This window comes from Oncorhynchus kisutch, linkage group LG3 (genome assembly GCF_002021735.2).
Source record: "Oncorhynchus kisutch isolate 150728-3 linkage group LG3, Okis_V2, whole genome shotgun sequence".
Classification (NCBI taxonomy): domain Eukaryota; kingdom Metazoa; phylum Chordata; class Actinopteri; order Salmoniformes; family Salmonidae; genus Oncorhynchus; species Oncorhynchus kisutch.
The window spans coordinates 49,151,125-49,178,414 of NC_034176.2; the positions used below are offsets into that span (position 1 = coordinate 49,151,125).

Sequence of the window (27,290 nt, forward strand, 5' to 3'; positions counted from 1 at the left end):
ACATGTGAACACTGCTGAAAAGAGTGTGCAGGCCAAGAGGGAATGTACTGCCACAGTTACTCCAGTTCTTACTCACTATTAAGAAGTGAGCTTGGATTCCTTCTTGGAGTTGTGGAGGGAAATGCTCCTATGTGCTCGGAGTTTGGAGAGTGCTGATGCGAAGCCGTCGTTTCTGGTGGTTTGGTCATGGCAGCAGGATCTCGCCTCATGGCAGAAGGTCCTTGTAAGGGCTTCTTAGAAACACATGATATCATGTTTTCCTCTCAACAAAACTGCCATCATTCGAGTCTTTGAGACAAAGTTGAGTTCCATCTTAAAATTTGGTGCTATAACTAACTTCATTCATTGTTAGTAAATATATATATATATAGTCTTTAACGTAGGTATTTAATCCAGATTTGTGACAGTGACTGCTCTGTAACAGGTAGGAAATCGTGTGAGGTGGAGCGGGGGGTTCAGAAACTGGACTTGACTGGGAAGAGAAGGGTACAGCTGAGAGCTGGGTCAGAGATGAGCCTCATCACTGCAGGGAAGACCGCCAAATGTACCTCCTTCAGACAGTCTCTGGCCTTCTGTACAGAACGGGCACAGGTAACACAACTCTACGCTGCCACCCACAACCCTGTTATGCCATCCAGAGGTCTTATCCATGAAAATATCCAGGGCACATATTCATAAAGTGTCTCAGACTAGAAGTGCTGATGTAGGATCTGGTCCCACATTTTCACCTGTCCATGTTATCTTATTCATTTTGATCTAAAATAGATTTTTTTTAAATCTGAGATCAGCACTCCTTCTCTGAGAAGCTTTGTGGCACAATGCTGCCACTTGCTGTTTAGAATGCTCAACACAACACTGGTGTGTTAAACTGAAAATACATAAGGCTTCATAATGTGACATGGTATCCAAACAGAATTTGTCTAATTATTAAGGTGACTCGTTAATAAATCAGGGGGAAAACTTCAAGGAAATGTTTAATCTTCTCTCCTGTTGTAGGTTGGACACATTTTCTCCCTTTATTCCATTCTTGACATTAACATAATGTCTGTGTAAAATGCCTTTACCCCTCGTTTGTACAGATGCCTGTGTGTTTAGAAGCAATTAGCATACAGTGCACATAAATAGGCTATCCCCCTCTTTAGATACAATGACCATAGGGGCAGTTCAAAGATAAGGTCTTTGCAATCATTAGCCTCAAATAAATCATTTTCCTACAGAGCTTGAAAGGGTGACCAAAGTTGGCTGACCAAAGTTGTTTGACACATTGTAAACAAATCCAACTCAACAATACCAATCAGCATATCAGAACTTGGTAAGCTCCAAGAAGAAGAAAAAGGAATCACCTGCTACTACTCTTCTTACCAGTACGTCATTGTATTGGAGTATGTGTTTTATAACCTCTTGGCTGGGTCACTTTGATATTGTGGTGAAGTTGACTACTGTGGCCCCCATGCTCCTGCCACCATGGGTCTTTTCTAAGGTCTGTGCTCATTTTATTGGCCTTGTCTCCACAGGGTGGGTTTTTTACCCCACTACTGCGAAGGACTGCCTCCGCTAAAAACTCACTGAAAAGAGCCCCTTCTGCCCTATTTATTGAGCATGGCAAGGTGTTTCAGAGAAAGAAGGTAAGTTTTGGCCTAAATGGTCTGATAATCTGATAAAAGGAATCTATTATGAACATCACTCTGCCCCAATGAGATAATCATATCAAGACAATTAAATTAAGGAATATAAGTAAGTATAATTGTTCAATTAAATGTACCATGTGTTCTTTTTTTCTCATTATTTTTGTAGGAGTGGGAGACAATGCCTTCTACTTAGTACTATACTAGCTGTTTCGGTAACAATTATCTTGTATACATTTCCTATTTTCTACCAAACATTTTTGTCATTAGAAATGTCATCCATCTTGATGATAATACAATACACTATACTTGCTTCCCCAATGGCACCCCTTTCTCTATTTAGCCCATAAGGGTCTGGTGAAAAGTAGTGCACTATATAGGGAATAGGGTGCCATTTGCGACAGGCTCTTCGATAAACAGGCTTGTTTCTCCATTAAAACAGCTGCATTAATAAGAGATTCCTGTGAGGCTAATTCAATTGAAAACCTTGTAAATCCTGACTCAGGAACTCAGGAATGTCTCTCAGTTTGAGGTGTAACACTTTCATTGTTTTTCCTTCTTTCATTTCTTAAAGAACAGTTTGTATTGTCTAATTTGTCTATGTATGTATTGCAATTCATCAGACTTAACTTTGCACTGTTTTCATCACTAATTGAGTTACAATAAATACACAATGTTGAAGTCATGAAAAATACATTATATATGGATATGAATTGAAGTCATTTTCACCGTATACAGTTCTGTGGTATAATTTAAACATAGTTGCAGATATCTTTTTATAACGTGTTTTTACCATGATATTTTTACTTAGTATCACTGAGATGTTTTACGTTCCTGAAATATGTTGTGATACAGTGACATCTATTGTAATGTTCCCATGTTTTTATTAATAGAGACTTTGTGTATTAAATGTTAGGTTGGCCTAATATTTGCTGTAAACTGACAACTGTGGTAATAAAACAGTAATTAAAACATCTGTGTTTGCTCAATAAAGTGTTTCTGGGGGAAAATGTTTTGGATAAATGTACATTGTGGAAGTGTAGTTGCTTGTTTCTCCATGTTGAATGCAATCATAAAAAAAACAGTTAACAGTTAGTTGACTATCAGATGACTTCATATAGTAAACTGGTCATGAGAAAAATAAAAGTGTGTATAAACCATCTGTAAACACTGTATATTATGATTCTGATTAACAATGTGTTAAGGCCAGGTAAAAGAAAGTGTGATTTGTCTGGAAATCATCTTCTGAGGCTGGCAATATGCCTTTGGGAGTACACATTCCCCCCTAGTCAAGGCGAGCCAATGACTGACAAGAACAACAACATGGGTCAGGACTCCCTAAAAATATGCCATTTCGATACAAGTGACCCTGAACATTTAACAGTTCTTCTAACCTGATATGAGAAAGTCATAGCTGTATGGAAGTGAAGTGTTATTAGGGAATCTCAGTCATGTCAGCTATATCAATTTTTTTAAATTTTATATAACTAACCCATTGTCGTTTCCAATGGGAGCAAATTAATCATAGAGGGTAGAACAAGCATGGAGGTGAGCAGAGCCATTAGCGAGATCCTGTTGGCGTTTTATAGTATGTATTTGCATATTTCCGTTAGGGAACGCCCACACTGAAATGCCCTTGCACTCCTTTTTTTTAATTTTTTTTTTTTTAATTTTACCTTTATTTAACCAGGCAAGTCAGTTAAGAACATATTCTTATTTTCAATGACGGCCTGGGAACAGTGGGTTAACTGCCTGTTCAGGGGCAGAACGACAGATTTGTACCTTGTCAGCTCGGGGGTTTGAACTCGCAACCTTCCGGTTACTAGTCCAACGCTCTAACCACTAGGCTACGCTGCCGCCCCTTCTAAACAATGCATAAATGTTTAAACTTTGGCAAAGGGTAAAGTCTAAAAAACGGTTGTGTCCACAATGTTCGTAACATATTTTAGTTTTGGGAAGAGAACTGTACTGAGATCAAATATATTATTGGAGAGAAAATGAGCAGAATGTCGGCAGGAAACCATCTCCTCCCACTGCCCGCCACTGGGCTTCCTCTCATTACCATATTTGGTGGTGAGTGGAAACGCCAACCGGATGCTTCACATTTATACATCCGGTGAAACATCTGGCTAGTTCTATCTGTGGCAATATCGCATTTGGAGCTAGCAAACGGAAAAATGTTTACCATATTTTTTTAAACTTTGTATTAATTCGACGAAAATAATGGATATGTTCAGTAAACTGACACATCTCTTTCAACAGGCGTTGGAGACCGTAAGTATTGGTTGACAAGCCCTTTTCGTACTCCACTTCCTGGATTTAACTAGCTGGGTAGATACTGTATGATGCAAGCTAATTGGCTAGCAGCAGCTAACTTTATTTTTCTTTGACTTTGTCCCATATAAAGTTAGCCAACGGCTAAAAAAGTTAGTTAGGTCTGTAAATAGTTAACTTTTAGCTGCTAACATTTAGTTAAATGAAGCGCCAAATAACAAGTTGCAGTCTAATCCAACGCGTTAGCTAGCTAGCCAAGTAGTCAATATTAGCTAACAAGATGGTGGCAAGCTATCTCGATTAATTTATTTGGTGTAATATGCTATTTGAATAATGCCAATGTTATTATGAAGTTGTGTATACGTGTTAATCATTCGGCAAGTATCTAACGTTAGCTTGCTACCTTAAAACTACATATGCCATGGCGTCTGAAATGTTTGTTGATAAAGATTTCCAGCTATCCCATAGAGATAGATAGATAGATTACTCATCTTTGTATCTCTGATATTATAGCGCCTGTGAAAGCAAGTAGGCAATTTTCTTCTTCACGATTGGCTGAACCAGTTAACGACGTTAAAATAGTGGAAGCCCTCATTGGCTATTGCCATGCTAATATAGCTTTTTGGCCACTGGAGACGTCAAACATTCTCTATGGACTAGACTGACACATTCACACCACATTCCATCAGTGGGCAACATTCTTGGGGGATGGGTAGAGTGACAAGCTCATACAAGACAGGACGAAGCGCAACTGATCAATGGAATATGTTTTGTGCTGGATAGGACATAATTATTTAGGCACACATTCTTTGAGCTGAATCATCTCATGTTTCCAATCTTCTATTTTCTAGAGGGAGCCGCCAGTTAATTTATTGGACTCTTTCATGGACCACTGGAAAGGGATAACCAATTATTACATTGAAACTACTGGTGAGATTGAGACACTGTTGAAATTAAGAAAATGTTGAATACCCCAGATGTGCCACCAAGCGAACTTGGCCTGAGTTACATTGCGAACTAACTTGTCGGCAGTAGGTCTATTTCCTTTGAGAGTGCATTCAATTGTGATGCTTTTCCAGGTCAAACGAGGCCTGTAAAGCAGACAGACATCCCATGGCGATTGAAGCAGATGCTGGATATCTTAGTTTACGAAGAGGCCCAACAGGGGCAGGAGGAGATGGGCCCTTGTATGGAGTATTTCCTACAGCACAAACTGCTGGAGACCCTCTGCACCCTAGGCAAAGCACAGGTACCACACACACAGCAGGTAAAATGTTGTCATGTGTGGTACGTTTTGATAACCCTCTCTTCGACACTGATCTCTTCGTCCTGCCAGTACCCCCCAGGAATGAACCAGCAGGTCCTGGTGTTCTTCTCCAAGATCCTGGTACAAATCCAAAAGCCAATGCTTCACATCCTCAATGTGTATAGGCCAGTCCAGGTAAGGAGTCATTCGTTCTGGTTATTGTTTGTCACTATGTTGTTGTCTATGGCTGTTGGAAATTCAGGAACTATGCATTCAGGAACTATTCAGACACCTTTTTCCACATTTTGTTTCCATTAGTCTTATTCTAAAAATAAAAAAAATCCTTCAATCTACAGACAATACCCCATAATGACTAAGCGAAAACAGGTTTTTAGCCATTTTTGGTTATGTATTTTTTTTTAAATACCTTATTTATATACAGTACCGGTCAAAGTTTTATCTATGTTTACTGTTTTCTACATTGTAGAATATTAGTGAAGACATCATGTAGTAACCAAAATAAATGTTAAACAGATCAAAATATATTTTATTTGAAATTCTTCAAAGTAGCCAGCTTTGAACTCTCTTGGCATTCTCTCACTCAACCAGTTTCATGAGGTAGTCACCTGGAATGCAATTCAATTAACAGGTGTGCTTTGTTAAAAGTATATTTGTGGAATTTCTTTCCTTCTTAAAGCGTTTGAGCCAATCAGTTGTTGTGACAAGGTAGGGGTGGTATACAGAAGATAGCCCTATTTGGTAAAATACCAAGACCATATTATGGCAAGAACGGCTCAAATAAGCAAAGAGAAATGACAGTCCATCATTATTTTAAGACATGAAGGTCAGTCAATCAGGAAAAATTCAAGAACTTTGAAAGTTTCTTCAAGTGCAGTTGCAAAAAACATCAAGCCCTTATGATGAAACTGGCTCTCGTGAGGACCACCACAGGAAAGGAAGACCCAGAGTTACCTCTGCTGCAGAGGATACGTTCATTAGAGTTACCAGCCTCAGCAATTGCAGCCCAAATAAATGCTTCAGAGTTCAAGTAACAGACACATCTCAACATTAACTGTTCAAAGGAGACTGCATGAATCAGGCCTTCATGGCTGAATTGCTGCAAAGAAACCACTACTAAAGGACTCCAATAAGAATGAGATACTTGCTTGGGCCAAGAAGCACAAGCAATGGACATTAGACCGGTGGAAATCTGTCCTTTGGTGTGATGAGTCCAAATTTGCGATTTTTGGTTCCAACCGCCGTTTCTTTGTGAGACGCAGAGTATGTGAACGGATGATCTCTGCATATGTGGTTCCCACCGTGAAGCATGGAGGAGGTGGTGTGATGGGGTGCTTTGGTGGTGACACTGGCTGTGATTTATTTAGAATTCAAGGCACACTTAACCAGCATGGCTACCACCGCATTCTGTGAAATACTATTAGCTATCGTTGTCTCTTTACCAAGATAAAGTGATATTTTAAATGTGCTTTCCTGAACTGTAAAATTGTCCTCCCAAAATTCCTGACATTGCTCTCAACAGAAGCTGGTTCGTCTGTGTGGTCTTCCGGGATCGCAGACTGAGAAAGAGGAGGCTCAGTTTATGTTTGTTGTTTGCTCCAGGGTGAAACAAGATCCGTATGTTCTCAACTACATTTTAGAGGTACTTTAAAATTCAACCTTTTTGATTTGGTCGTGCATTTTCAAGCACTAAACATGTGTAGGCAAGGGGCATACTGAATAGTAGTACTAATGGTAGGAGTTAGAAAATTAAAAGTAGTGGTAGTAGTACTTTATCACGTCATTAGTTTGACAGTTGACTAGATGTAGTTGATTTCATTGCATCATCTGAAGTAATGTCAATGTATGATTGATGTATTTATTTATTTTTTACACTGTTTTACTTGTCATGTAGATTAAAAAGGATAATCACTCCAAGAGGTCTATTTCTACCTCTGAGGATACAGAAAAAGGGAGAAGTGGAGAAACTGTGTCTTCCAATTACCCCACAGCTTCCAACCCTGCCTCCACCTCTAGTCCTCAACAGCACTCACCCACTGACTCTCCCTCAACTATTTTCCCAGCCAATGCAGGCCTCATCCATGTCTTGGTCCACTTGAGCAGAAGCCAGGTGTGTTCAGCAAGGACTATTTTACAAACCAATACATAATTCATGAATTTGAGGCTTGTAAATGAACACGCTATCAATCATTTGCCACGTTTTTCTTTGTCTCCTTGTTCAGAAAAGCAGAGTTGCACTGAAAGCATTTGAGAGCTTGCTGCTCCTTGTCAGCATACCAAAGGAAGATACTGCTGTGTGCCTGGCTGAAAGCACCCCACTGTGTCAGCTACTAGCTGAGAGGTTGTGTGAGCTCTTCAGCCAGCTCCCGGCTACGCTGGAGCCTGCAGACATCCAGAGTTTCCCCCAGACCCACTGGAAGTGAGTTTAGTGGCCCAGAGCATGCATGAGCCCTTACTGGTGAACAATGTACTGAAAGCACAAAATACTCATGATTCTACAAGCCTCTCGTTCAGTTCACCACTAGGGGCTTATTGGCTCTGTAATTTGTGAAACTTGTAAAAGTGTGCTTTAAACAATGTACGTTTGGCATACAAATTAGAGGTCGACCGATTATGATTTTTCAACACCGATACCGATTTATTGGAGGACCAAAAAAAAAACTATACAATTAATTGTCCGAAAAAAAGTTTTATTTGTAATTATTTATTTATTTGTAATAATGACAATTACAACAATACTGAATGAACACTTATTTTAAATTAATATCAATAAAATCAATTTAGCCTCAAATAAATAATGAAACATGTTCAATTTGGTTTAAATAATGCAAAAACAAAGTGTTGGAGAAGAAAGTAAGTGCAATATGTGCCATGTAAGAAAGCTAACGTTTAAGTTCCTTGCTCAGAACATGAGAACATATGAAAGCTGGTGGTTCTTTTTAACATGAGTCTTCAATATTCCCAGGTAAGAAGTTTTAGGTTATAGTTATTATAGGGCTATTTCTCTCTATACAATTTGTATTTCATATAACTTTGACTATTGGATGTTCTTATAGGCACTTTAGTAATGCCAGTGTAAAAGTATAACTTCTGTACCTCTCCTCGCTCCTACCTGGGCTCGAACCAGAAACACAACGACAACCACCTCCCTCAAAGCAGCGTTACCCATGCAGAGCAAGGGGAACAACTACTCCAAGTTTCGGAGCGAATAACGTTTGAAACGCTATTAGCGCGTACCCCGCTAACTAGCTAGCCATTTCACATCACAGCATTACACCAGCCTAATCTCAGGAGTTGATAGGCTTGAAGTCATAAACGGCAGAGCTGCTGGCAAAACGCACGATAGTGCTGTTTGAAAGAATGCTTATGAGCCTGCTGGTGCCTACCATTGCTCAGACTGTTCTTTCAAATCATAGACTTAATTATAACATAATAACAGACAGAAATGCGAGCCATAGGTCATTAATATGGTCGAATCCGGAAACTATCATCTTGAAAACAAGAAATACGGGACCGTTCTGTATTTTATCTAACGGGTGGCATCCATCAGTCTAAATATTCCTGTTACGTTGCACAACCTTCAATGTCATGTCATAATTACGTAAAATTCTGGCAAATTAGTTCGCAATGAGCCAGGCGGCCCAAACTGTTGCATATACCCTGACTCTGCGTGCAATGAACGTAAGAGAAGTGACACAATTTCACCTGGTTAATATTGCCTGCTAACCTGGATTTATTTTAGCTAAATATGCAGGTTTAAAAATATATACTTCTGTGTATTGATTTTAAGAAAGGCATTGTTGTTTATGGTTAGGTACACGTTGGAGCAACGACAGTCCTTTTTCGTGAATGCGCACTGCATCGATTATATGCAACGCAGGACACGCTAGATAAACTAGTAATATCATCAACCGTGTGTAGTTATAACTAGTGATTAAGTTTAATGCTAGCTAGCAACTTACCATGGCTTCTTACTGCATTTGCGTAACAGGCGGGCTCCTCGTGGTTAGAGCGTTGGACTAGTTATGAAAACTTGAAATCGGCCCTAATTAATCGGCCATTCTGATTAATCGGTCGACATATAATACAAATAAGATTATTTCTTGGTACATTTGAAACAAGGTCTAGTTGTGACCGCAACCGGACTAAATTTTGAATGACTCGGAATGCATTGCTTGACTACCATATGGGTGATAAGTTCATTATCGTTCGAACTGCAGCACCCCAAATTTTGTTCTTGAGTTTGTTGAGCAGATGGGCTGTTTATGTTTTGGTTCTACAAAGCTGTGTCCATCATAATGTTCAATAATCAATTAATTACATTAAATCTTGCACCATGTGATCAATTATCAGTTCTAAATGTGGTAATTATTATTATTTATTTTTTACTGTCTGTAGCATGATCTATTTTAACTGCACTCATATAGGACAGACAGTTGTTGGTCAGAATACGTCTCCAGAGACACCAGAGGTGCTATAGAATTCATTACAGCCAACAGGTCAAACAAACTGCTAAAATAAACAAGTCACTCAGAAAAATGAATCGTTCATTAAATTATCATTCAACTAAAATCAAACTTAATTTACATTACACATTTTACAAAAGTAAATCGTGGATCAATTTATCTGAAACCCACATAATGAATGATTCAGTTGCTTTGCTTTCCTAAGTGTTGTCCACTTGATCTTGCCTTTTATTCCCATCTTCTGACAGATCACTTTGTCCTGTCTTGCAGTTGTCAAATGCAACAACTGTAGTTTAGACATTTTTATGATCTAACTGCCCCACAATCCAAAATAATAAGGTTGATTATCATCTATCAAAGTAATGAGACCAATTATTTTACCAAATTTGACTATGTAACTGCTTTGTTTTAAAGCAGTAAAGTAAAACTTTTAAACTTCTTCCATTCCCACAAAAATACTTAGAGCTAAAGCAAGCCCCACAACCTTACTTGTAGAGTTATCCTCTTGTTTTGATTTAGTAATGGACCTGATGTTTTGTGCAGTGTTCCATTCTCTCAGAGCGGTATGCAGGAAAGCCAGTCGTTTCCTGGTAGTGAGCACATGGAGAACTTTTTCGCTTGGCTGGACTTCCTTGACCATCTGATGAGGGAGGCACCAAAGGTAACAAAAAATAATAATAATTAAAAAGCAGAAATACTTGACTATTTAATTGAGTTTCCACCAAGAGAGGATGTCGAGTGCATTATATTTTCTGTTTTTGTAGAGCCTCGCTGTGAAATTAGCCAAAGAAATTCACCATTGCTGGCTTGTCGGTGTTCTACAGCATGAGCTGCTCCAAATGTAAGTGACCCCCACTTACATTTTCTCCAATGGGGTTTTGTACATATACAGTGCATTCGGAAAGTATTCAGACCCTTTCACGTTTTCCACATTTTGTTACATTACAGCAAAATTCTAAAATGGATTACAGGTTTTTTTTCTCATCAATCTACACATAATACCCCATAATGACAAATCAAAAAGTTTTTTAGATTTTATTTCTCAAATTATTATTAAAAAACAAACATCAAATTGACATAACTATTGAGACCCTTTACTCAGTACTTTGTTTAATCTTGGTTTCATCAGACCAGAGAATCTTGTTTTTCATGGTCTGAGAGTCTTTAGGTGCCTTTTGGCAAACTCCAAGCGGACTGTCATGTGCCTTTTACTGAAGTGTGGCTTCTGTCTGTCCACTCTACCATAAAGGCCTGATTGGTAGAGTGCTGCAGAGATGGTTGTCCTTCTGGAAATTTCTCACATCTCCAGAGGAAATCTGGAGCACTGTCATGAGTGACCATTGGGTTCTTGGTCACCTCCCTGACCAAGGCCCTTCTCCCCCGATTGCTCAGTTTGGCCGGGCGGACAGCTCTAGGAACAGTCTTGGTGGTTTCAAACTTATTCCATTTAAGAATGGAGGCCACTGGTTTTGGACCTTCAATGTGGTAGAATTTATTTTGTACCCTTCCACAGATCTGTGCCTTGGCACAATCCTGTCTCAGAGCTCTACGGACAATTCCTTCGATTTCATGGCTTGGTTTTTGCTCTGACATGTACTGTCAACTGTGGGACCATATATAGATAGGTGTGTGCCTTTCCAAATCATGTCCAATCAATTGAATTTACCACAGGTGGACTCAATGAAGTTGTAGAAAAATCTCAGGGATGTTCAATGGAAACAGGATCCACCTGAGCTCCATTTCGAGTCTCATAGCAAAGGGTCTGAATACTTATGTAAATAAGGTATTTTTTTTTTTTTTTTTTTTTTGTATGACGATTGATGGGAAAAAATGATTTAATACATTTTAGAATAAGGCTGTAACAAAATGTGGAAAAAGTCCATGGGTCTGAATACTTTCCGAATGCACTGTACCTGGGACATATGGACTATTATTAAACAGTGGTTTGTGTTTTAGGTCTGAGATGGGCGTGCTGGTGAACACTGCGCTGCTGTGCTGCTCGGTGCGTCACATCCAATCACCTGCCATGGTGGAAGAGCTGGTCTCGTTCCTCCTAGGCAGACAAACACAGAGCGAGCAGCGCTTGGACACAGAGAGTCATGTGCTGCGTTATCAACTTATAGAGCACTGTGACCACATCTCCGATGAGGTAAGCTGAAGATGCTGCTACTGTAGCCCTCAGTAAAGGCTGAACATGACTAAAGACAAGACAACAGAGTTCACATTTCTCATGTTGCTACTATGAATATAGTTAAGCTATTTGTATTCCCTTGTTCTTCTTTTGGCATACAACACTAAGAAAGTACCAGCGTTATTTCTGGTTACTGCTGGTGACATGTGCTGTACTTTCTCTCTGCCTCCTAGATCAGTATCACTACTCTGCTCCTGTTTGAAGCACTTCTACAGAAGCCTCACAGGGACATTCTCTTCAACCTGGTCCTGAGGAACCTGGAAAACCGCTGCTACTTGACACGCACACTGGGGGGAGGGGATGATTGCAGGCATTTCACTGACACTGATCCCGTGGAGGAGAACGAGTGAGTTAACTCATCCAGAGGTAGAGCTCCAATGGACAGATGACCTCTCTGTAGGGGCTAATAAAAATCAAGGTTGTTACGAGCCATTGTAACATTGTAATTGTGTGAATTGCATAGTTCATCATGACTGACTAGTTCATGACAGACCAAATGGAGTATACAGTCATCAATACCACTCAGGAATGGCATCTATACTATCCATATATTTGTGTGTTCCCCCTGTACCGGAACAGAGAACTAGAGGAGGACCCTTTCTTCACTGACATGTACGGCGAGGATGAATTCAACAGCTCAGAGCGGCTTCTGCATCGACCACAGCTCATCAGAGAACATCGCTGCAGTGGGCAAACTCAAGCATTGGACATTGTAAACAGGTGCCATTAAACACCGAATGAAATAGAACACGGATACATTTCTCTATGCAGTTAATTTTATTACTGGTGGTTAATTGAGTCTAGGCACAACATTCATCCCCTCATTCGGGTCATAAAGAAAACTGATCAGACATCTCTCATGAAGGAACTACTTTTTGTATTTTAGCAGCTATAACTCGCTTTAGTTTTTAAACTTTACACTGTCGTTTTGTTTTGCAGTTTTCTGTGTTTGGTCCCTCAAGAAGCAAAAACCTCTCAACATGTCCAAGGTGCCCGATATGAAACTTATGTCCATGATGCTCATGAGCAGGTGAGCGGAGAACTTCAAGTAGTGAAAGTCATTGCCAAGAGTAGCATAATTGCATAAATTGAGGTCTCGGATCTGACGCAAAACATCAGATTTTGTTTTATTTTTTTACATCTAGTTTAAAGAGTGCACTGCATTCTTGCTCGATTGGGATTGGCCGGAGTCCCTCAAACCAACCGAGTTGTCTGTATCCAGTTCTGACTTTTTCGAAGGCCACTTCCTCAAAGTCCTGTTTGACAGAATAGGCCGGATCCTTGAGCAGGTAGCCTTCAAGGGATTTATTTTTGTATTTTGTTCATTGGTCCCCTGTTGATACTATCCCAAAATGTTTTGCATGTCTGCAATCAAGCTCTCAAGATGGCACACTTTCAGTACAACTGTGTTTTGTATATGGTACAATTTGTGCATAGTCATCATAATACATTAGTGACCACCATGAGTGCTGTGTTTAGTCACAAACATCCCCTCGCTTGTGACATGTGTCTCTCTCTCTCTCTCAGCCCTATGAGCTTAACCTCCAGGTGACCTCTGTGTTGTCCAGGCTGGCCGTGTTCCCTCACCCCCACCTCCATGAGTACCTGCTGGACCCCTACATCATCCTGGCTCCTGGAGCCCGCTCCCTGTTCTCTGTGCTCATCAGGGTGGGTGACCACTACACTCACCTCCTTCCTTGTCTGAGGTTTTACCGAGCTATAGTTTTCACAAATACATTCCTAATTATGTTTTTCCTGGTTTGACAGGTGATAGGAGAACTGATGCAGAGGATCGAGGTGATCCCAAACTTCACAGAGAAGCTTGTGCATGTCCGAAGGCAGCTGATGGGCTTGGATGGGGAGTCTGGGTAAGTGCCATAGACAAACAAAGTGCATTTAAGTATTCAGACCCCTTAACTTTTTCCATATTTTGTTACATTACTGCATTATTCTAAAATGAATTTAAATGTTTTGTTTTTGCCTCCTACCCACACTACCCATAATGAATGACAAAGCAAAAACTGTTTTTTATACCTTTTTTGCTCATTTATAAAAACGGATTATATTTTACATAAGTATTCAGACCCTTTACTCTGTAATTTGTTGAAGCAGCGATTACAGCCTCGAGTCTTCTTGGGTATGACACTACAAGCTTGGCACACCTGTATTTGGGGAGTTTCTCCCATTTTTCAAAGTAGATCCTCAAGCTCTGGAAGGTTGGATGGGGAGTGTTGCTACACAGCTATTTTCAGGTCTGTCCAGAGATGTTCAATCGGGTTCAAGTCTGGACTTTGGCTGTGCCACCCAAGGACATTCAGAGACTTGTCTCGAAGCTACTCCTGCATTGTCTTTTCTCTGTGCTTAGGGTCGTTGTCCTGTTTGAAGGTGAACGTTCGCCCTCTTCTGAGGTCCTGAGAACACTGGAGCAGGTTTTCATCAAGGATCTCTGTACTTTGCTCCGTTCATCTTTCCCTCTATCCTGACTAGTCTCCTAGTCCCTGCTGCTGAAATACATCCACACAGCATGATGCTGCCACCATCATACTTCACCGTAGGGATGGTATTGGCCAGGTGATAAGCAGTACCTGGTTTCTTCCAAACGTGACGATTGGCATTCAGGCCAGAGAATCTTGTTTCTCATCGTCAGTCCTTTAAGTGTCTTTTGGCGAACTCTAAAGGCTGTCATGTGCCTTTTTACTGAAGCGTGGCTTCTGTCTGGCGCCTCTACCATAGAGATGCTTGTCCTTCTGGAAGGTTCTCCCATCTCTACAGAGGAACTCTGTCCTCTGTCAGAGTTACCATCGAGTTCTTGGTCACCTCCCTGACCAAGGCCCTTCTCCCAATTGCTCAGTTAGGCTGGGCTGGCCAGAGTCTTGGTGGTTCCAAACTTCTTCCATTTAAGAATAGAGGCTGCTGTGTTCTTGGGGACCTTCAATGTTGCAGACAATTTGTTTCTGGTACCCTTCCCCAGATCTGTACCTCAACATAATCCTGTCTCGGAGCACCTGAGCTCAATTGAGTCTCATAAAAGGGTCTGAATACGTTTTTTTTACTACATTTACAAATGTCTAAACCTGTTTTCGCTTCGTCATTATGGGGTATTGTGTGTAGATTGAGGACCTTTTTCTTCGCTTAAAAAAAAAATTCAATTTTAGAATAAGGCTAATGTAACAATGTGGAAAAGGGGTCTGACTACACACTGTATATATTAGTTGAAATTAATTATTTGGTAAGTGTGTGCGTCCTGAATGTGATGTAGTGGTTAACCTGATCACCATGCACGCTGAATGAAGTTATATTTTCAATGCAATATGTGCGTAAAACAATTGCAATATAAAAAAGGTGTAAATGCCATTCATGTGCGTTGACTGGCCACTACACCAATACATGTTCTTCCTAATAACAAAAACCACCCTCCTGAGAAGCAGACTGAGGAAATGACAATGATTTTGTGTGGATCTTGCCTCCCCAGAGTGGACCACATGCCCCTGCTTAAGGGAGTGATCATCCTGGAGGAGTTTTGTAAGGAGCTGGCAGCCATTGCCTTTGTCAAACTTCCTGCCAACAACACAAACTTGCAGAACACTGACACCTTGTGAATCCTTGAACGGAACACTCAGTCAGACGGACGACACCAGTCACAGCTGCTTACTTCTGTTGGTTGCACGAGTAAACAAAGCCATAGATAACCGGAGGTACAAGGACACTAATTGTTCTCCAAAGATGAAGCATTGGTACTTAGGAGAATAGCAAATGTGTAAGATTCATCTAAATTTTTAAGTTTATTGTAAATGCTGAAATGTTTTGCTTATGTTACATAATGACTATCTTAAGCAAATTATCACACCTGGAAGTAATGTATGCAGTCGGTCAAATCAATGTAAAAGGTTGTGTTCCATCTTGTCTTTGTAACAGTTGCGTATAGAAGATTGCTGTAGGCTATACCTGGTTCCTGAGATACTAAAACATGAATTAGAATGAGGATTGAGCCAGTATTCATAGTGCTTATGTAGGATCATGTTCATTATGGACTAAACTGATCCTGGGTCAGCACTTTTAATGAAGCTTGATACATGATCATCTGGTCTGTGAGACTGGTTGGAACAACCTAAAACTGTGCGTCATCCAGTTTAACTATTGATACTTTGTTTGCATGGCGATGAGTCCATCCTGGAGGCAGAACTGAGCGGTTTCCGCTAGATGGGCCAGGTACAAAGTCTATTAAAACATTTGCTTTTTGGTATTAATTTATTTACAAGGTTAGGTTTAAAAGATTTGTACTTTGGCTGTGCCAGCTAGCAACCACTCTGCAGTTGCTTCCAGAACAAGATTCACTAACCTGTGCTTGCCTTTTCTCACGTTTGAGGTGATGTCTGGTGTCTTATGTGGACCAGGGTCACAACACTTTGTTTTAAACAATCAGTCTCTGTACAATCCTTTGTAAAGTATGATCATGCAACTTAACAATTGAGATGAGCCTCAAAGTATTTAGCTTGAATTTTAAATAGACTCAGCGACATGAGCAGCAGTGCAACCAAATATAATGCTGAGTGTATCTGCATTGAAGTTTGCGTCCCTCTCCTACAATGTGATAGCTGAAGAGATTATTTTTGCTTCATACTCTGTCAGAAGCCACAATGTCATATTGCTGAGTCAACCTGTCATAACAGTAATTAGATTTTTCTGCATTTGTATTAGATTTCATGCGGCTTATCTAAAATGGATCATATGAAGCTAGATCATGATTGGTAGCTGAATGTAGTTTTTGAATAATAGCAGACTTGATTGAACGTTTGATCAAAAGGTTATAGACCCTATTCTGTATTGCAGTCCATTTTTCACATTTCTGAAAAGTTTTTTTGCAATCTTTTCCAGCAGTTTTCGGAATGGTGGTCCTGTGTGGCTGTTGCAACGCCAGGGTTGTGGGTTGATTCCCATGGGGGACCAGTACGAAAAAGTCAAAATGTACTCACTTATGTCAGTCGCTCTGGATTAGAGTGTTTGCTAAATGACAAATGTACAAATTGATAAACGTTGTAATGTCTGCTCTCAAAGGTACATATGTCTTTTGGCCGCTCATAGACAGGTACTTGCCCCACGTATTCCCAAAATCATCAAGTAAAAAGTGTATTGTTTTTGGAATGTCATTTCACCACCTCCCTTAGTAGAGACTATGCACTGGAAGGAAGGACCCAGTAGTTATTCTCTGTTGAATCTTGTCTCTTAGCTGAGGATTCTCCACTTTGTACCACTGAAAGCGAGGGCTCTCGATCAGTGGTGGTTGACTGGTGTGTGGCCCCTCCCCAGTGTGTTCCAAAGACACCACTGTGTTGAAGCAGAGTCCATCTGTCTTCCCAGGGACCCTTCCATTGTGCTGTAGTCCCAGGATTCCCCTTGTGTTAACGTTGAGGTCGTAGTAGGAGGAGGGCATGGCCTCTTGTACCAATGTGTTGGCCGCCCATGTGACTGTGTGGGTTTTCACAGACACGGCCACAGGGAGGTGCAGGTCCTTAATGTTGCCCAAAAGGAGCCAAAGCACCCCATCAGAGCTGCTGAAAGTGAGGAGAAGTCGCTGTACAACAACATGGCAGCACATGTCTATAGGGTGAGCCACAGGATGCCAGGGCTTCTTTCTGTATTTCAGGGCGGTATCGATGAGTCTGAGGATGTCACGACCCCTCAAGGTGAGTGGGGAGTCTTGGTCCCACCACTGAGCCTGGAGAGACTCTGCATCAGCCTCTGCCATCGTCTTCAGGGAGCCTCCTAAGGGAGGAAAATATGCAGGAACAGCAGCGAAAAGTAACTAATCAATGCTGCTGACTCCTGAGGAATACAAGAAGTTCAAAACTTGACATATTGACTTGTTGGAAGTCACGTTGAAAGTCACTGAGCTCTTCAGTAAGGCCATTCTGCCAATGTTTGGCTAGGGAGATTGCATGGCTGTGTGCTTGGTTTTATACACCTGCAACAGGTGTGGCTGAAAGGTGTGTGTATATACCCACCTACTTATTCTTGAAGAATATAAGCTGAGCACAACTAAGCCTGCTATTTGTATGAAAAGCTGAAATACGTGGATAAACTGTTTTACCTGTAATCTCCGCCAAGAAAACGAATCGGATCCACTGCGGCCCCTGTTCTTGGACCAGAACCAGGGTGATGGGTTTGCAGTCGAATCCAGCCTCTTCCTTCACTTCCCTTCTCATGGCCTCCACAATGCTCTCTCCCTCTTCCATACGGCCAGCTGGAAGGTACCACTGTTTGTAGCAATTCTCCTTGGCCTCCTGCACCATGAGCACCTCATTCTGCAAATACAGGTGACACACACACAATAGGATGCACTTTGATGAAAAGTGTAATGAGATGTCTTTAAAAATAATAATAATTCAACTACCAGGAACTATTCATACCCCTTGCAGACCTTACTCCAGAATGACATTCCTGAGGGGGCATGTTAAATCCATGGGGAGCTCTAATAAAACAAGGTAGATTGGTTCTACTTCTGTTCAAATGTACAAACATTTATCTGTGCGGCATCGTGCATTTTGTCCCCCCCACCAAACGCGATCATGACACGCAGGTTAAAATATCAAAACAAACTCAACCAATTATATTAATTTGGGGACAAGTCAAAAAGCATGTATGGCAATTTAGTTAGCTTGCACTTGCTAGCTCATTTGTCAAATTTAATTTCTAGTCATCTCTCTTCCTTCCAGGCTTTTTCTTCTCTTGACTTTATATTGTGATTGGCAACTTTTCATAAATTAGGTGCAATACCGCCACTGATATCGTTCATCTCAGTCACCCACGTGGCTATAACCAAAGAGGAGATGGCATGTGGGTACCTGCTTCTACAAACCAATGAGGAGATGGGAGAGGCAGGACTTGCAGTGCGATCTGTGTCAGAAATATAACTGATTTCTATTTTAGCCCTTGGCAACACAGACGCTTGCGAGCGCAATAATTGAACAGATTTCTAAATATATTTTGCAACGCTTGCGCACGTGAGTAGTGTGGTCAGCCTGTTTGTAGCGTCCATTTGCTGTTGCTGGCTGGCAGTGGTTGCGATTTCCATTTGCAAGAATGTGCGAGCCACAAACTCTGCTTCCACTGGGTCAGTTTTGGTTAGATCCAACAATGACTTGACCTTGTTCACATCCAAAAAGTATCAGGATCCATGGGACAGATCTTCCACCAGTTGACTATTTCCTTCAATAAATCGTGATGACATTTCCCCCAGCACGGCATCCAAAGTACTGAAGAAAAAAAAAGTTTACACTCCCTATGGTCTCCATAATCATGCTGACCCACTGTGCATTCAACTACATACTCTTCCAGAGTTTCTCATCAGTCTCTTGTTTACTTGGAGCTGAGGTGCTCATGCCCTCCTGGCATGCCTCCCAAAGGTTTTCAAATTCATTGTCACACTGGAGTTTTTCAACGCACTTGGACAAGTTTGACACCGACGTGCAGATCAGTTGCTGTGTTCAGAAATGGAGCCCCAGAATTGAAAGTCATGTTAGCAATAAACTCAAAGTTTGGCTCTATCGCTGCTTACAATAAGCCTTGGCATCAAGTCTCAGATCTGTGCCATATACGTGAGTAGACTCAATTTTACAGAGCTGTTTACTTGATTTCACGGTCACTTGATTTCAAAATTACTGACACTGCCGAGGTGGCCAGAGCATCTCTGATCAAGTAGTCTCAGGTTTTCTCCAGTGTGCTGTGCAGCAGCCGTGGGTTTCCCAAATAATTTGTACAGGGAGCTACACATTGAAAAATGCATTCTGCCGCCTCAGTCGACCTAGCGTGCAACCCATTTCAAATGCAGTTGGTGATTTAAAGTTATCACATGTGGCTTTAAGTGATTCAATTGATCTTGCAATATTTTCTGCACAACCCCGTGTTTCACGGACATCACACTAACCCCGTCGTAGCATTGACTTAGAATATTTAATGCTGAGGCCAACATTTGTTAGCTCTGAGATAAAGGTTAGTAAGTGATAAAGCATCACATTGTTTGCTTGTTGCCATTGGCAGCAACCGCTCTCGCACACTATTTGAGTCTACAGATCGAATAACAATGGAAATGTTAATCACATCCAGTTGGATCTTTGGTTCCATCTACTTTCAATGTATACCACAATTCACCAATTTCCTCTGACAATCTTGCGAGCTATGATTTCATTCTGAAGGTCATGATGTATTGTATTACGTGGAATTGTGCTAAATGATTTTGCAAGTTCCTTGCCTTTTCTCAAAAGTTACTGCTTCCTCCTCCTCAGTCAATCGCATCCAAACTCCTTCCCAAAGGCCGCTCATTTACTGCAATAAACTCCCAAGGTCCACAATCCCTGAAATAATTTATTAGCTGCTCAGTATTCAGAGGGGATTTCTTTCAATTGCGCTTCATGTTTCTCAATCATGCATTTCACATGCTTTTTAAAGAGGTATGCTTCCCCGCCCTTTAGTGTTGTCATTGGCATGTTTCCAACTTGAGTAGCCAGTTTGAGTGAAGCTCTATCCAAATTAGTATTGGAGCCGAGGATAACAGCATCTGCCTTGCGGGAATATTCAAGCCACTCTGTTCTTGAACCAGGAGCTTTCTACTGAAAATGTGGCACCTGTAAGTGTCGAGACAAACCTGTGCTGGCTCCTCACAGATGTTGTCAGGTGCTAGTGGCTGGGGTAACCGAGGTGCAGGTGTTTGTTGTGATGTTACCCTCATGCTGCTGGTGCTAGGCCATGGCTCATTTCGATCTTGTTGTTCAGCAGGCGGCGAGGGGAATGGGTGGGTATTGCATTTGCTGCTCTCCTCAACCTCTGGTCAGGCTACTCGGCATCACCATGGTCCTCAGTTTTTGCTCTTCGCAGCACCCAGCCATTTTTGGATATCCTTGCTGATCAAAGCTTTGCCGACTAGCTTTAATTATTCAGTGCGCCACTACCAAAGCTTAAAAGCTAGCTGCAGCTTCCTGCAAAAGTGGAAAAGAGATGTACATTTTACCCCGCCCTGGGATCCAATTAGCTACCTAAACAAGGTAATGAAGGCGGTACCTTATGATATTGCATGGCTAGGTGCCAAATCATATTTTGGGATAACTAAATGATTATTACTGGCAGGTTCTTCCATCTCATCCAAAGAACTCTGTAGTTCAGTCATTGGGTTCTTGGTCACCTCCCTGACCAAGGTCCTTCTTGCCCAGTTGCTTAGTTTGGTTGGATGTCCAGTTCTAGGCAAAGTAGTTTGACATTTCTTCCATTTCCCAATGATGGAGACCACTGAGTCCTTGGAGGGCTTGGCCGGTAGGGATATGCTTGTCTCAACGCGCACCAGCGACTCCTGTGGTGGGCCGGGTGCAGTGCGCGCTAACCAAGGTCGCCAGGTGTTTCCTCCAACACATTGGTGCGGCTGGCTTCCGGGTTGGATGCGCGCTGTGTTAAGAAGCAGTGCGGCTTGGTTGGGTTGTGTATCGGAGGACGCATGACTTTCAAACTTCGTCTCTCCCGAGCCCGTACAGGAGTTGTAGCGATGAGACAAGATGGTAGCTACTAAAAAAAACAATTGGGGAGAAAAAGGGGTCAAAATTAAAGAAAAAAATAAAGATCGGTGAAGAATCCAGCTACGGACTAGTCCGTTTGTTACAACTTGGGGAAGCTCATGGGAGACTGTGGCCACATTACCATAACTATGTTTATATAATAGCCTCAGATATGAGGTTTACATCTTGTTGTATAAGATGAATGAGTATGATACTGTTTGTAAAATTGTGTAATGTGATTTTGGACTGTAATGAAGGAAACTCCAATTCCCTTTTGAGTTTAACTAAATCAGAGGACCGCCCATGAGCCCAGTTAGTGTCAAGCATCCTGGGACAGCCCTTTTCTGCAATTCTGAATAAAACCAACTTTGAGAAATTCTAATCAGACCATGTTTTCCTCCATTACGAGGGGACAAAGGTTGCAGACCATTGCTGAATCTTTTAACCATACCACGTGGTTAAACTCTTAGACTATCGATACCAACAGAATAAGAACAAGTCTTTGATATTAATTACTAGTCTGCACCTAGGAATTCGGTATCATTGAACGCGAAGAACGACAACCGCTGAAACATCCATTCTATAACGAAATGAATGAATGTCACTCTGAACAATCCACTCTAACCACGACAGAGAGAGAGGACAGAAACTAACTTTTCAACATAGATCAAGACGACACACTGAGCGTAAATATATACATTGATTGCAATTGTTCCCGAGTGAGTGAGCGTTCAGGTGTAAAGGATTAGCATTTCAATTGTTATAATTAACTCTGACTTCTTGGTCGACCCCCACTTCCCTTTTGTCTAACTAGCCGCGATGCCGGTTTAGCCCACTAGGGCACATTCTATCATTTCTTGTAAACATATTTACTGTTTGTTTATGCATTTCTGTGAATTACTTAGTAATAAATAAATGATTTTAGACAATTGATATATGGATGACTCAGTGAAGACTGGGTTTGTGCAGATAACCAACAATTTACAACGTTTGGAATGAGACTAACGTGAGGTAACAGATATCAGATCAGATATGAAAATATCTGAAAGGATATATTGGGAAATTATAACCTTGTAATCTGAATATTTTCCTTGGTGCCCCGACTTCCTAGTTACATGATTAATCATTTAGATCGCGTAATATAGAGAATCTTTGATAAAAACGTCTAAAATGTAATGATAGTAAAGACACGACATTCCCTTCCCCAGATATGCCTCATCACAATTCTCTCAGATCTATGGACAATTCCTTGGACTTCATGGTATAGTTTCTGCTCTGATGTGCACTGTGGGACTTTATATAGACAGGTGTCTTTCTAAATCATGTCCAAACAATTGAATTGGCACAGGTGGACTTGAAGTTTGGTGTGACATCAAGGATGATCAAAGGAATATGGATGCCCTGAGCGCAATTTGGAGTGTCATAGCAAAGGGGCGTGAACACAAATCAAAACTTATGTCAATTATTTCTGTATTTCATTCTGTGTTAATTTCTAAACATGTTTTCACTGTCATTCTGGGGTATTGTGTGTGTGTAGATGGGTGAGAAATCTATTTTGAATTCAAGCTGTAACAACAAAATGTGTTAAGTCAAGGGGTATTAATTCCATCAATTCCTACTGTACATTTATTTTAGACAAAGGCCACAGAAGTCTAATGTCCTTAGGCCATGTGGACTTCTGCATGATAGAATAGTAACGTGTCAGGTTAGTAAGTGACCTAATTAACTTAGCTCTTTAGCTTGGTGAATTAATCCCTTATCCTTACAGAGTTCATTGCTCACTACCTTTTCATTGAAGATGACAGCGCTGACGATGTAGGTTATCGTTTTCCTCAAGGCAACTGCTTGGACCTCTGCGGGTGCCGAATCGAACTCGTCGTTCACTTCTAGTCCTTCACCATTTAAAAGCTTTTCCACATCATTGTTCACATTCATAATTGCAGGTGACCCCACAGGACAAGCCTGGTCCCTGCAAAGAGATGCATAGAAAGTTGCACATCCCATCCATGCTCCCAACAATTTAATGGGTAAATCTCAATCACCGTTTCAAAATGTTGGTTTATTCATAACATTTTTTGAGCATTTATTTTCAGTTTATCTTCTGTTAATCAATACCTCCAAACATTTTTGGGTGTGTCAGCTAATGCTTTTCACTGAATTATTGTAACATTAGGACATACACTGAGTATACCAAACATAAGGAACACCATAATATTGAGTTGTGCACCCCCCACCCCCTTTTGCTCTCAGAACAGCCTCAATTCACTGGGGCATGGACTCTGCAAGGTGTCAAAAGCATTTCACAGGGATGCTGGCCCATGTTGACCCCAATGCTTCCCACAGTTGTCAAGGTGGCTGGATTTCCTTTGGGTGGTGGACTATTCATGATACAAGGGAAACTTAACCCAGCAGCGTTAGTTTGACACTCAAACTGTGCACCTACTACCCTACCCCGTTCAAAGGCACTTTAAATATTTTTCCTTGACCCATTCTCAATGACCCACATTATCAATTGTCTTTACCTGTCCTCCCGTTCATCTACACTGATTTGAAGTGGATTTCATGAGTGACATCAAAAAGGGATCATAGCTTTCACCTGGTCAGTCTCATGGAAAGATCAGGTGTATACTCAGTAAGCTCAAGAAAAAAAGGTACATTTTTGTTTAGGTTGGTGACAGGTGTGTGTCAGTTGGCAGAAAGAGTCAGATGATACAGAAAGTAAGCTAATGTTTAATGAATGAGGCATGGCCCTATCTATAAACCATGCCCAAGTCAAGAAAGCTTACCAGCAGCACTTGCTACACTGATAGCTTACCGGTGGGTGCTTTTTCAAAGCTTATGTCAGATGCTCCGGTGAGTAATTGGCTCCAATGAGTAATTTGCTCAATATTAGGAGTTTGACATCAGCTAGCACGTTGTGGAACACACCTTCCACGTTGTTCATTATTTTCCATAGAATGCATAGCCCCTTGTTGATAAATTATAGCCATGGAATAAAAGTGATAAACACATTTGCTGCTAGAAATCTGTTAAACATCCACTGCAGTAGCTGGCAAATTAAATAGATAGCTACAATAGTAGCCATGGTAACCAAACACTTGCTAGTTGGGCTAACCAAACCATCAGTCCCAGCTTGCTATTATGAAAATCTAATTCAACAATACCGATGTTTTCAATTAGACTTTTGCTTTAAAAAGTAGCTCAAACCAAATGTTGTAAGAATGAACTATAGCCATTGAATTCTGCTGTGCCGATATACCATGCGTTATAGGGAAATAATGCACGCTCTAGAATGCCCTTCAAGCCAATAAGAAATTAGTATTCAACAATGCCATGGTATAACATCCTATAACACACGCTATATTTGTATACTTCAATGGCTAGAGTTAATTCTTAATGTTCTATGTTTGAGCGGCGTTTGAAAAAGTCTAATTGAAAACATTATTGGCATTGTCGAATTTGATTGTCAGTGGCAAGCTTGGACTGATCGGTTGGTTAGCTCAACTAGCAAGTCTGTTTGGTTACCATGGGGACTACTTTAGCCATCTAGTAAACTTGCTATGTACTTCAGTGGATGTTGAACACATTTCTACTGGCAAATGTTAAATTATAGCCATGGTATTAAAGGGTATAAATCAACTCGGGGCTCTATGTGTACTCTGGAAAATAATGCAACTCCATGGAAGGTCAGGTCCACTCCGCCAGCGGGTCTTAGAACGCACTTTCCATGTAGTTCATTATTTTCCATAGACTGCATATCCCCTCGTTGATTATCCCTTTCAAACAATTAAGCAATAAGGCATCCTTGGGGGTTTGATATATGGCCAATATATCACGGCTAAAGGGCTGTTCTTGCGCACAAAGGATACAGCCCTTAGCTGTGGTATATCGGCCATATCACAAAACCCCAAGAAGCTTTATTGCTAATATAAACTGGTTACCAACATAATTAGAGTAGTAAAAATAAATGTTTTGTCATAGCCGTGGTATACCACGGGTGTCGGCCAATCAGCATTTAGGGCTCGAACCACCCAGTTTATAATGAGACATTTCACTGGATGTATAAATGTGAAGCATCCGGTTGGCGTTTCCACTCACTACCAAATATGGTGGTAAGAGGAAGCCCAGTGACCGGCAGTGGGAAAGGAGAAGATGGATTTTGGCCGAAATTCTGCGAATTTTCTCATCGACGAAACATTTGATCTCAATACAGTTCCGTTTCAAAACTATAATCGTTTACTAACAGAGTGGACTAAGTTTAGTAGATTTGACCCTTTGACAAATCTGTCCTTGTACAGATATTGCCAATGACATGTTAATTAATATTCAGTGGCTAAAATTTCGCATGCAAGTATCGCTTTTCCGGCGGCAAGTAGCCAGGCTGTCGCAGTGGGCCAGTATCCTAATTAAAGTTCACTGGTTCGAATACACGTGTGACAAGGTCAAAACTGTCGGCTTGAGCAAGTTACGTGACCCTAATTTCTCCAGGTGCGCCGTATTATTATGGATTCCCCTATAAAACACTACATTGTACCTATCTGGTATATTTAAAAACATATCGTAGGTGCGCTACTGTAGCTAGGACAGCCATTCAGCATTGTTTTGATGTCGCTGTTGAATGGGTGTGCAAATTAACGTCTCGACATTACCAAAGTCACAATTAGAAATTACATTTGTTGGTATTTATACCAATTACCTTCACTGAAGTGACATCAACTTTGACCGTCGGACTCGGCTGGCGTGTTTACTTGACAGGTGAGCTCAGCTAATCTTACTAACATCGGCCTCTTTACGTCCTTGACTAGTTGAGAGGCTTTGATGTGTTGCAAGAAACGCTAATATTGAGTCTGTGCCTCAGACTTCAAGGCGGCACCCTACACTGGTTGGATATCCCGGTTTCGATTTGAACGAATCATGACCTATTGTTTTTACAAAGGACCGCCCCAGCACTTTCAGTTCCAGCAAGCTCTTCCGGGATAACTCGCACAGTAGCTAACAAGCACAGACGTTTGGAGTTCCGACATCGTTTGCCGTTAACATCATGCATAGTGCGCATAAATCATCACACACATTTCAAAACGTTATAACAACCCGTCTACGCTAAAACGAGTAACATATTAGACAACTGTAACCTGTGAAACGTTACAATCTTGTGGCTACCAAGTAGAAACTAATGTTGGTTAGCATAGCTAACGTTATTTAGCATTGTTCGGCCCATAGAAAGCCCGAACAAAACTCGAAATCGGCTAGCTAATCAAATGTATTTAAGGCTGAACATTTCCTTACCTCACTGAAGTTAACCATTTTTCTTTCTTGGGAGTTCCTCTGTTTACATAGTATAGCAATACTGTGAGTCATCCATGCATTGTAGCTAGCTACTACTGTACCACCCATTTTTCTTCAGCACTAATTTAGGCAATGCATGTACATGAAATACCCTAAACATTAATAGTAGATCATAGTCTGGCCCAAAAAGATCGGACTACAGAAAGTATCACCAACAAAACCAAAAGAGATAAGAATAAGTCAACAAAAAATGTCAGTGTAATGCAACATTTACTAATGTAAAGGTAAAGAAAACCAAGAGCATGTACAAAATTAACTTTATTTTACAGGATGATAATGCATGAAGCAAACATGGAATGACTGTAAAAGTGTACTCAGTCTAGATGTCGAGTGAATGTGTCATCCCTCTGTAACCTGGTGCAGTGGAACAATTCTTGTTCAGCCTCATAGTGGCATGATGCTGGTTCTGATGTATGGATCGCTGAACTCCTGTAAATAGTGAAAGGTCTCTATTGGACAGTTTTCCAACCATAACATTGTAAAACACTCAGTGGGCTATGAGTTTTTCCAACTTGAAACCCGAGGGCAGATGAAAGACCTGTCGAACTACAGCAATCTTGTAATTGTTGAATGAATTTGAGACTA

The 27,290-nt window shown here is 41.0% G+C and overlaps 3 protein-coding genes across 9 annotated transcripts in view; 2 read left to right on the forward strand and 1 right to left on the reverse strand.

Moving 5' to 3' along the window:
* si:dkey-220o5.5 (actin filament-associated protein 1-like 2) overlaps positions 1-2,599 on the forward strand; it is a 118,191-nt gene extending 115,592 nt beyond the window's left edge. For all 3 annotated transcript variants that reach the window (XM_020476202.2, XM_031807638.1, XM_031807643.1), the window contains 3 exons: positions 425-591; positions 1,515-1,625; positions 1,795-2,599. In XM_020476202.2, the coding sequence (XP_020331791.1) occupies positions 425-591; positions 1,515-1,625; positions 1,795-1,821 (305 nt within the window). In that variant the 3' untranslated portion in view covers positions 1,822-2,599. The remainder of the gene's footprint in view (positions 1-424; positions 592-1,514; positions 1,626-1,794) is intronic.
* Positions 2,600-3,726: 1,127 nt separating this feature from the next.
* fhip2b (FHF complex subunit HOOK interacting protein 2B) lies at positions 3,727-16,878 on the forward strand. Of its 4 annotated transcripts, none has more exons than XM_020476211.2 (17): positions 3,727-3,899; positions 4,751-4,829; positions 4,979-5,148; positions 5,236-5,340; positions 6,686-6,805; positions 7,058-7,273; positions 7,386-7,582; positions 10,173-10,290; positions 10,394-10,470; positions 11,586-11,778; positions 11,994-12,166; positions 12,400-12,540; positions 12,760-12,850; positions 12,966-13,109; positions 13,348-13,488; positions 13,588-13,688; positions 15,293-16,878. In XM_020476211.2, the coding sequence occupies exons 1-17, from the start codon at positions 3,849-3,851 to the stop codon at positions 15,417-15,419; spliced, it is 2,244 nt and encodes a 747-aa protein (XP_020331800.1). In that variant the 5' UTR covers positions 3,727-3,848; the 3' UTR covers positions 15,420-16,878. The 4 variants fall into 4 exon arrangements, 2 of the variants coding, with proteins under 2 accessions (XP_020331800.1, XP_031663544.1); XR_004205940.1 differs by having other exon boundaries at positions 3,735-3,899; positions 13,389-13,488; positions 15,293-16,335; XM_031807684.1 differs by having other exon boundaries at positions 3,732-3,899; positions 4,979-5,340; positions 15,293-16,593.
* Positions 12,579-26,237, reverse strand: nudt18 (nudix (nucleoside diphosphate linked moiety X)-type motif 18). 2 transcript variants are annotated; one of them, XM_020476232.2, is made up of 4 exons: positions 26,056-26,237; positions 23,145-23,328; positions 17,909-18,122; positions 16,306-17,583 (listed from the first exon to the last, which is right to left on the reverse strand). In XM_020476232.2, the coding sequence occupies exons 2-4, from the start codon at positions 23,292-23,294 to the stop codon at positions 16,982-16,984; spliced, it is 966 nt and encodes a 321-aa protein (XP_020331821.1). In that variant the 5' UTR covers positions 23,295-23,328; positions 26,056-26,237; the 3' UTR covers positions 16,306-16,981. The 2 variants fall into 2 exon arrangements, with proteins under 2 accessions (XP_020331827.1, XP_020331821.1); XM_020476238.2 differs by lacking the exon at positions 23,145-23,328 and having other exon boundaries at positions 12,579-17,583; positions 26,056-26,208.
* Positions 26,238-27,290: the final 1,053 nt, after the last annotated feature.

Excerpts from the sequence above, each read along its gene's own strand:
- fhip2b (XM_031807684.1), top strand. The coding sequence starts at position 3,849 with ATGGATATGTTCAGTAAACTGACACATCTCTTTCAACAGGCGTTGGAG. Across the intron at positions 4,830-4,978 it reads TTATTACATTGAAACTACTG|GTCAAACGAGGCCTGTAAAG; the intron begins GTGAGATTGAGA and ends ATGCTTTTCCAG. Across the intron at positions 7,583-10,172 it reads TTCCCCCAGACCCACTGGAA|TGTTCCATTCTCTCAGAGCG; the intron begins GTGAGTTTAGTG and ends TGTTTTGTGCAG.
- nudt18 (XM_020476232.2), bottom strand. The coding sequence starts at position 23,294 with ATGAATGTGAACAATGATGTGGAAAAGCTTTTAAATGGTGAAGGACTA. Across the intron at positions 18,123-23,144 it reads CTGTCATCTTCAATGAAAAG|AATGAGGTGCTCATGGTGCA; the intron begins GTAGTGAGCAAT and ends CTGTATTTGCAG. Across the intron at positions 17,584-17,908 it reads TTTCTTGGCGGAGATTACAG|GAGGCTCCCTGAAGACGATG; the intron begins GTAAAACAGTTT and ends TTCCTCCCTTAG.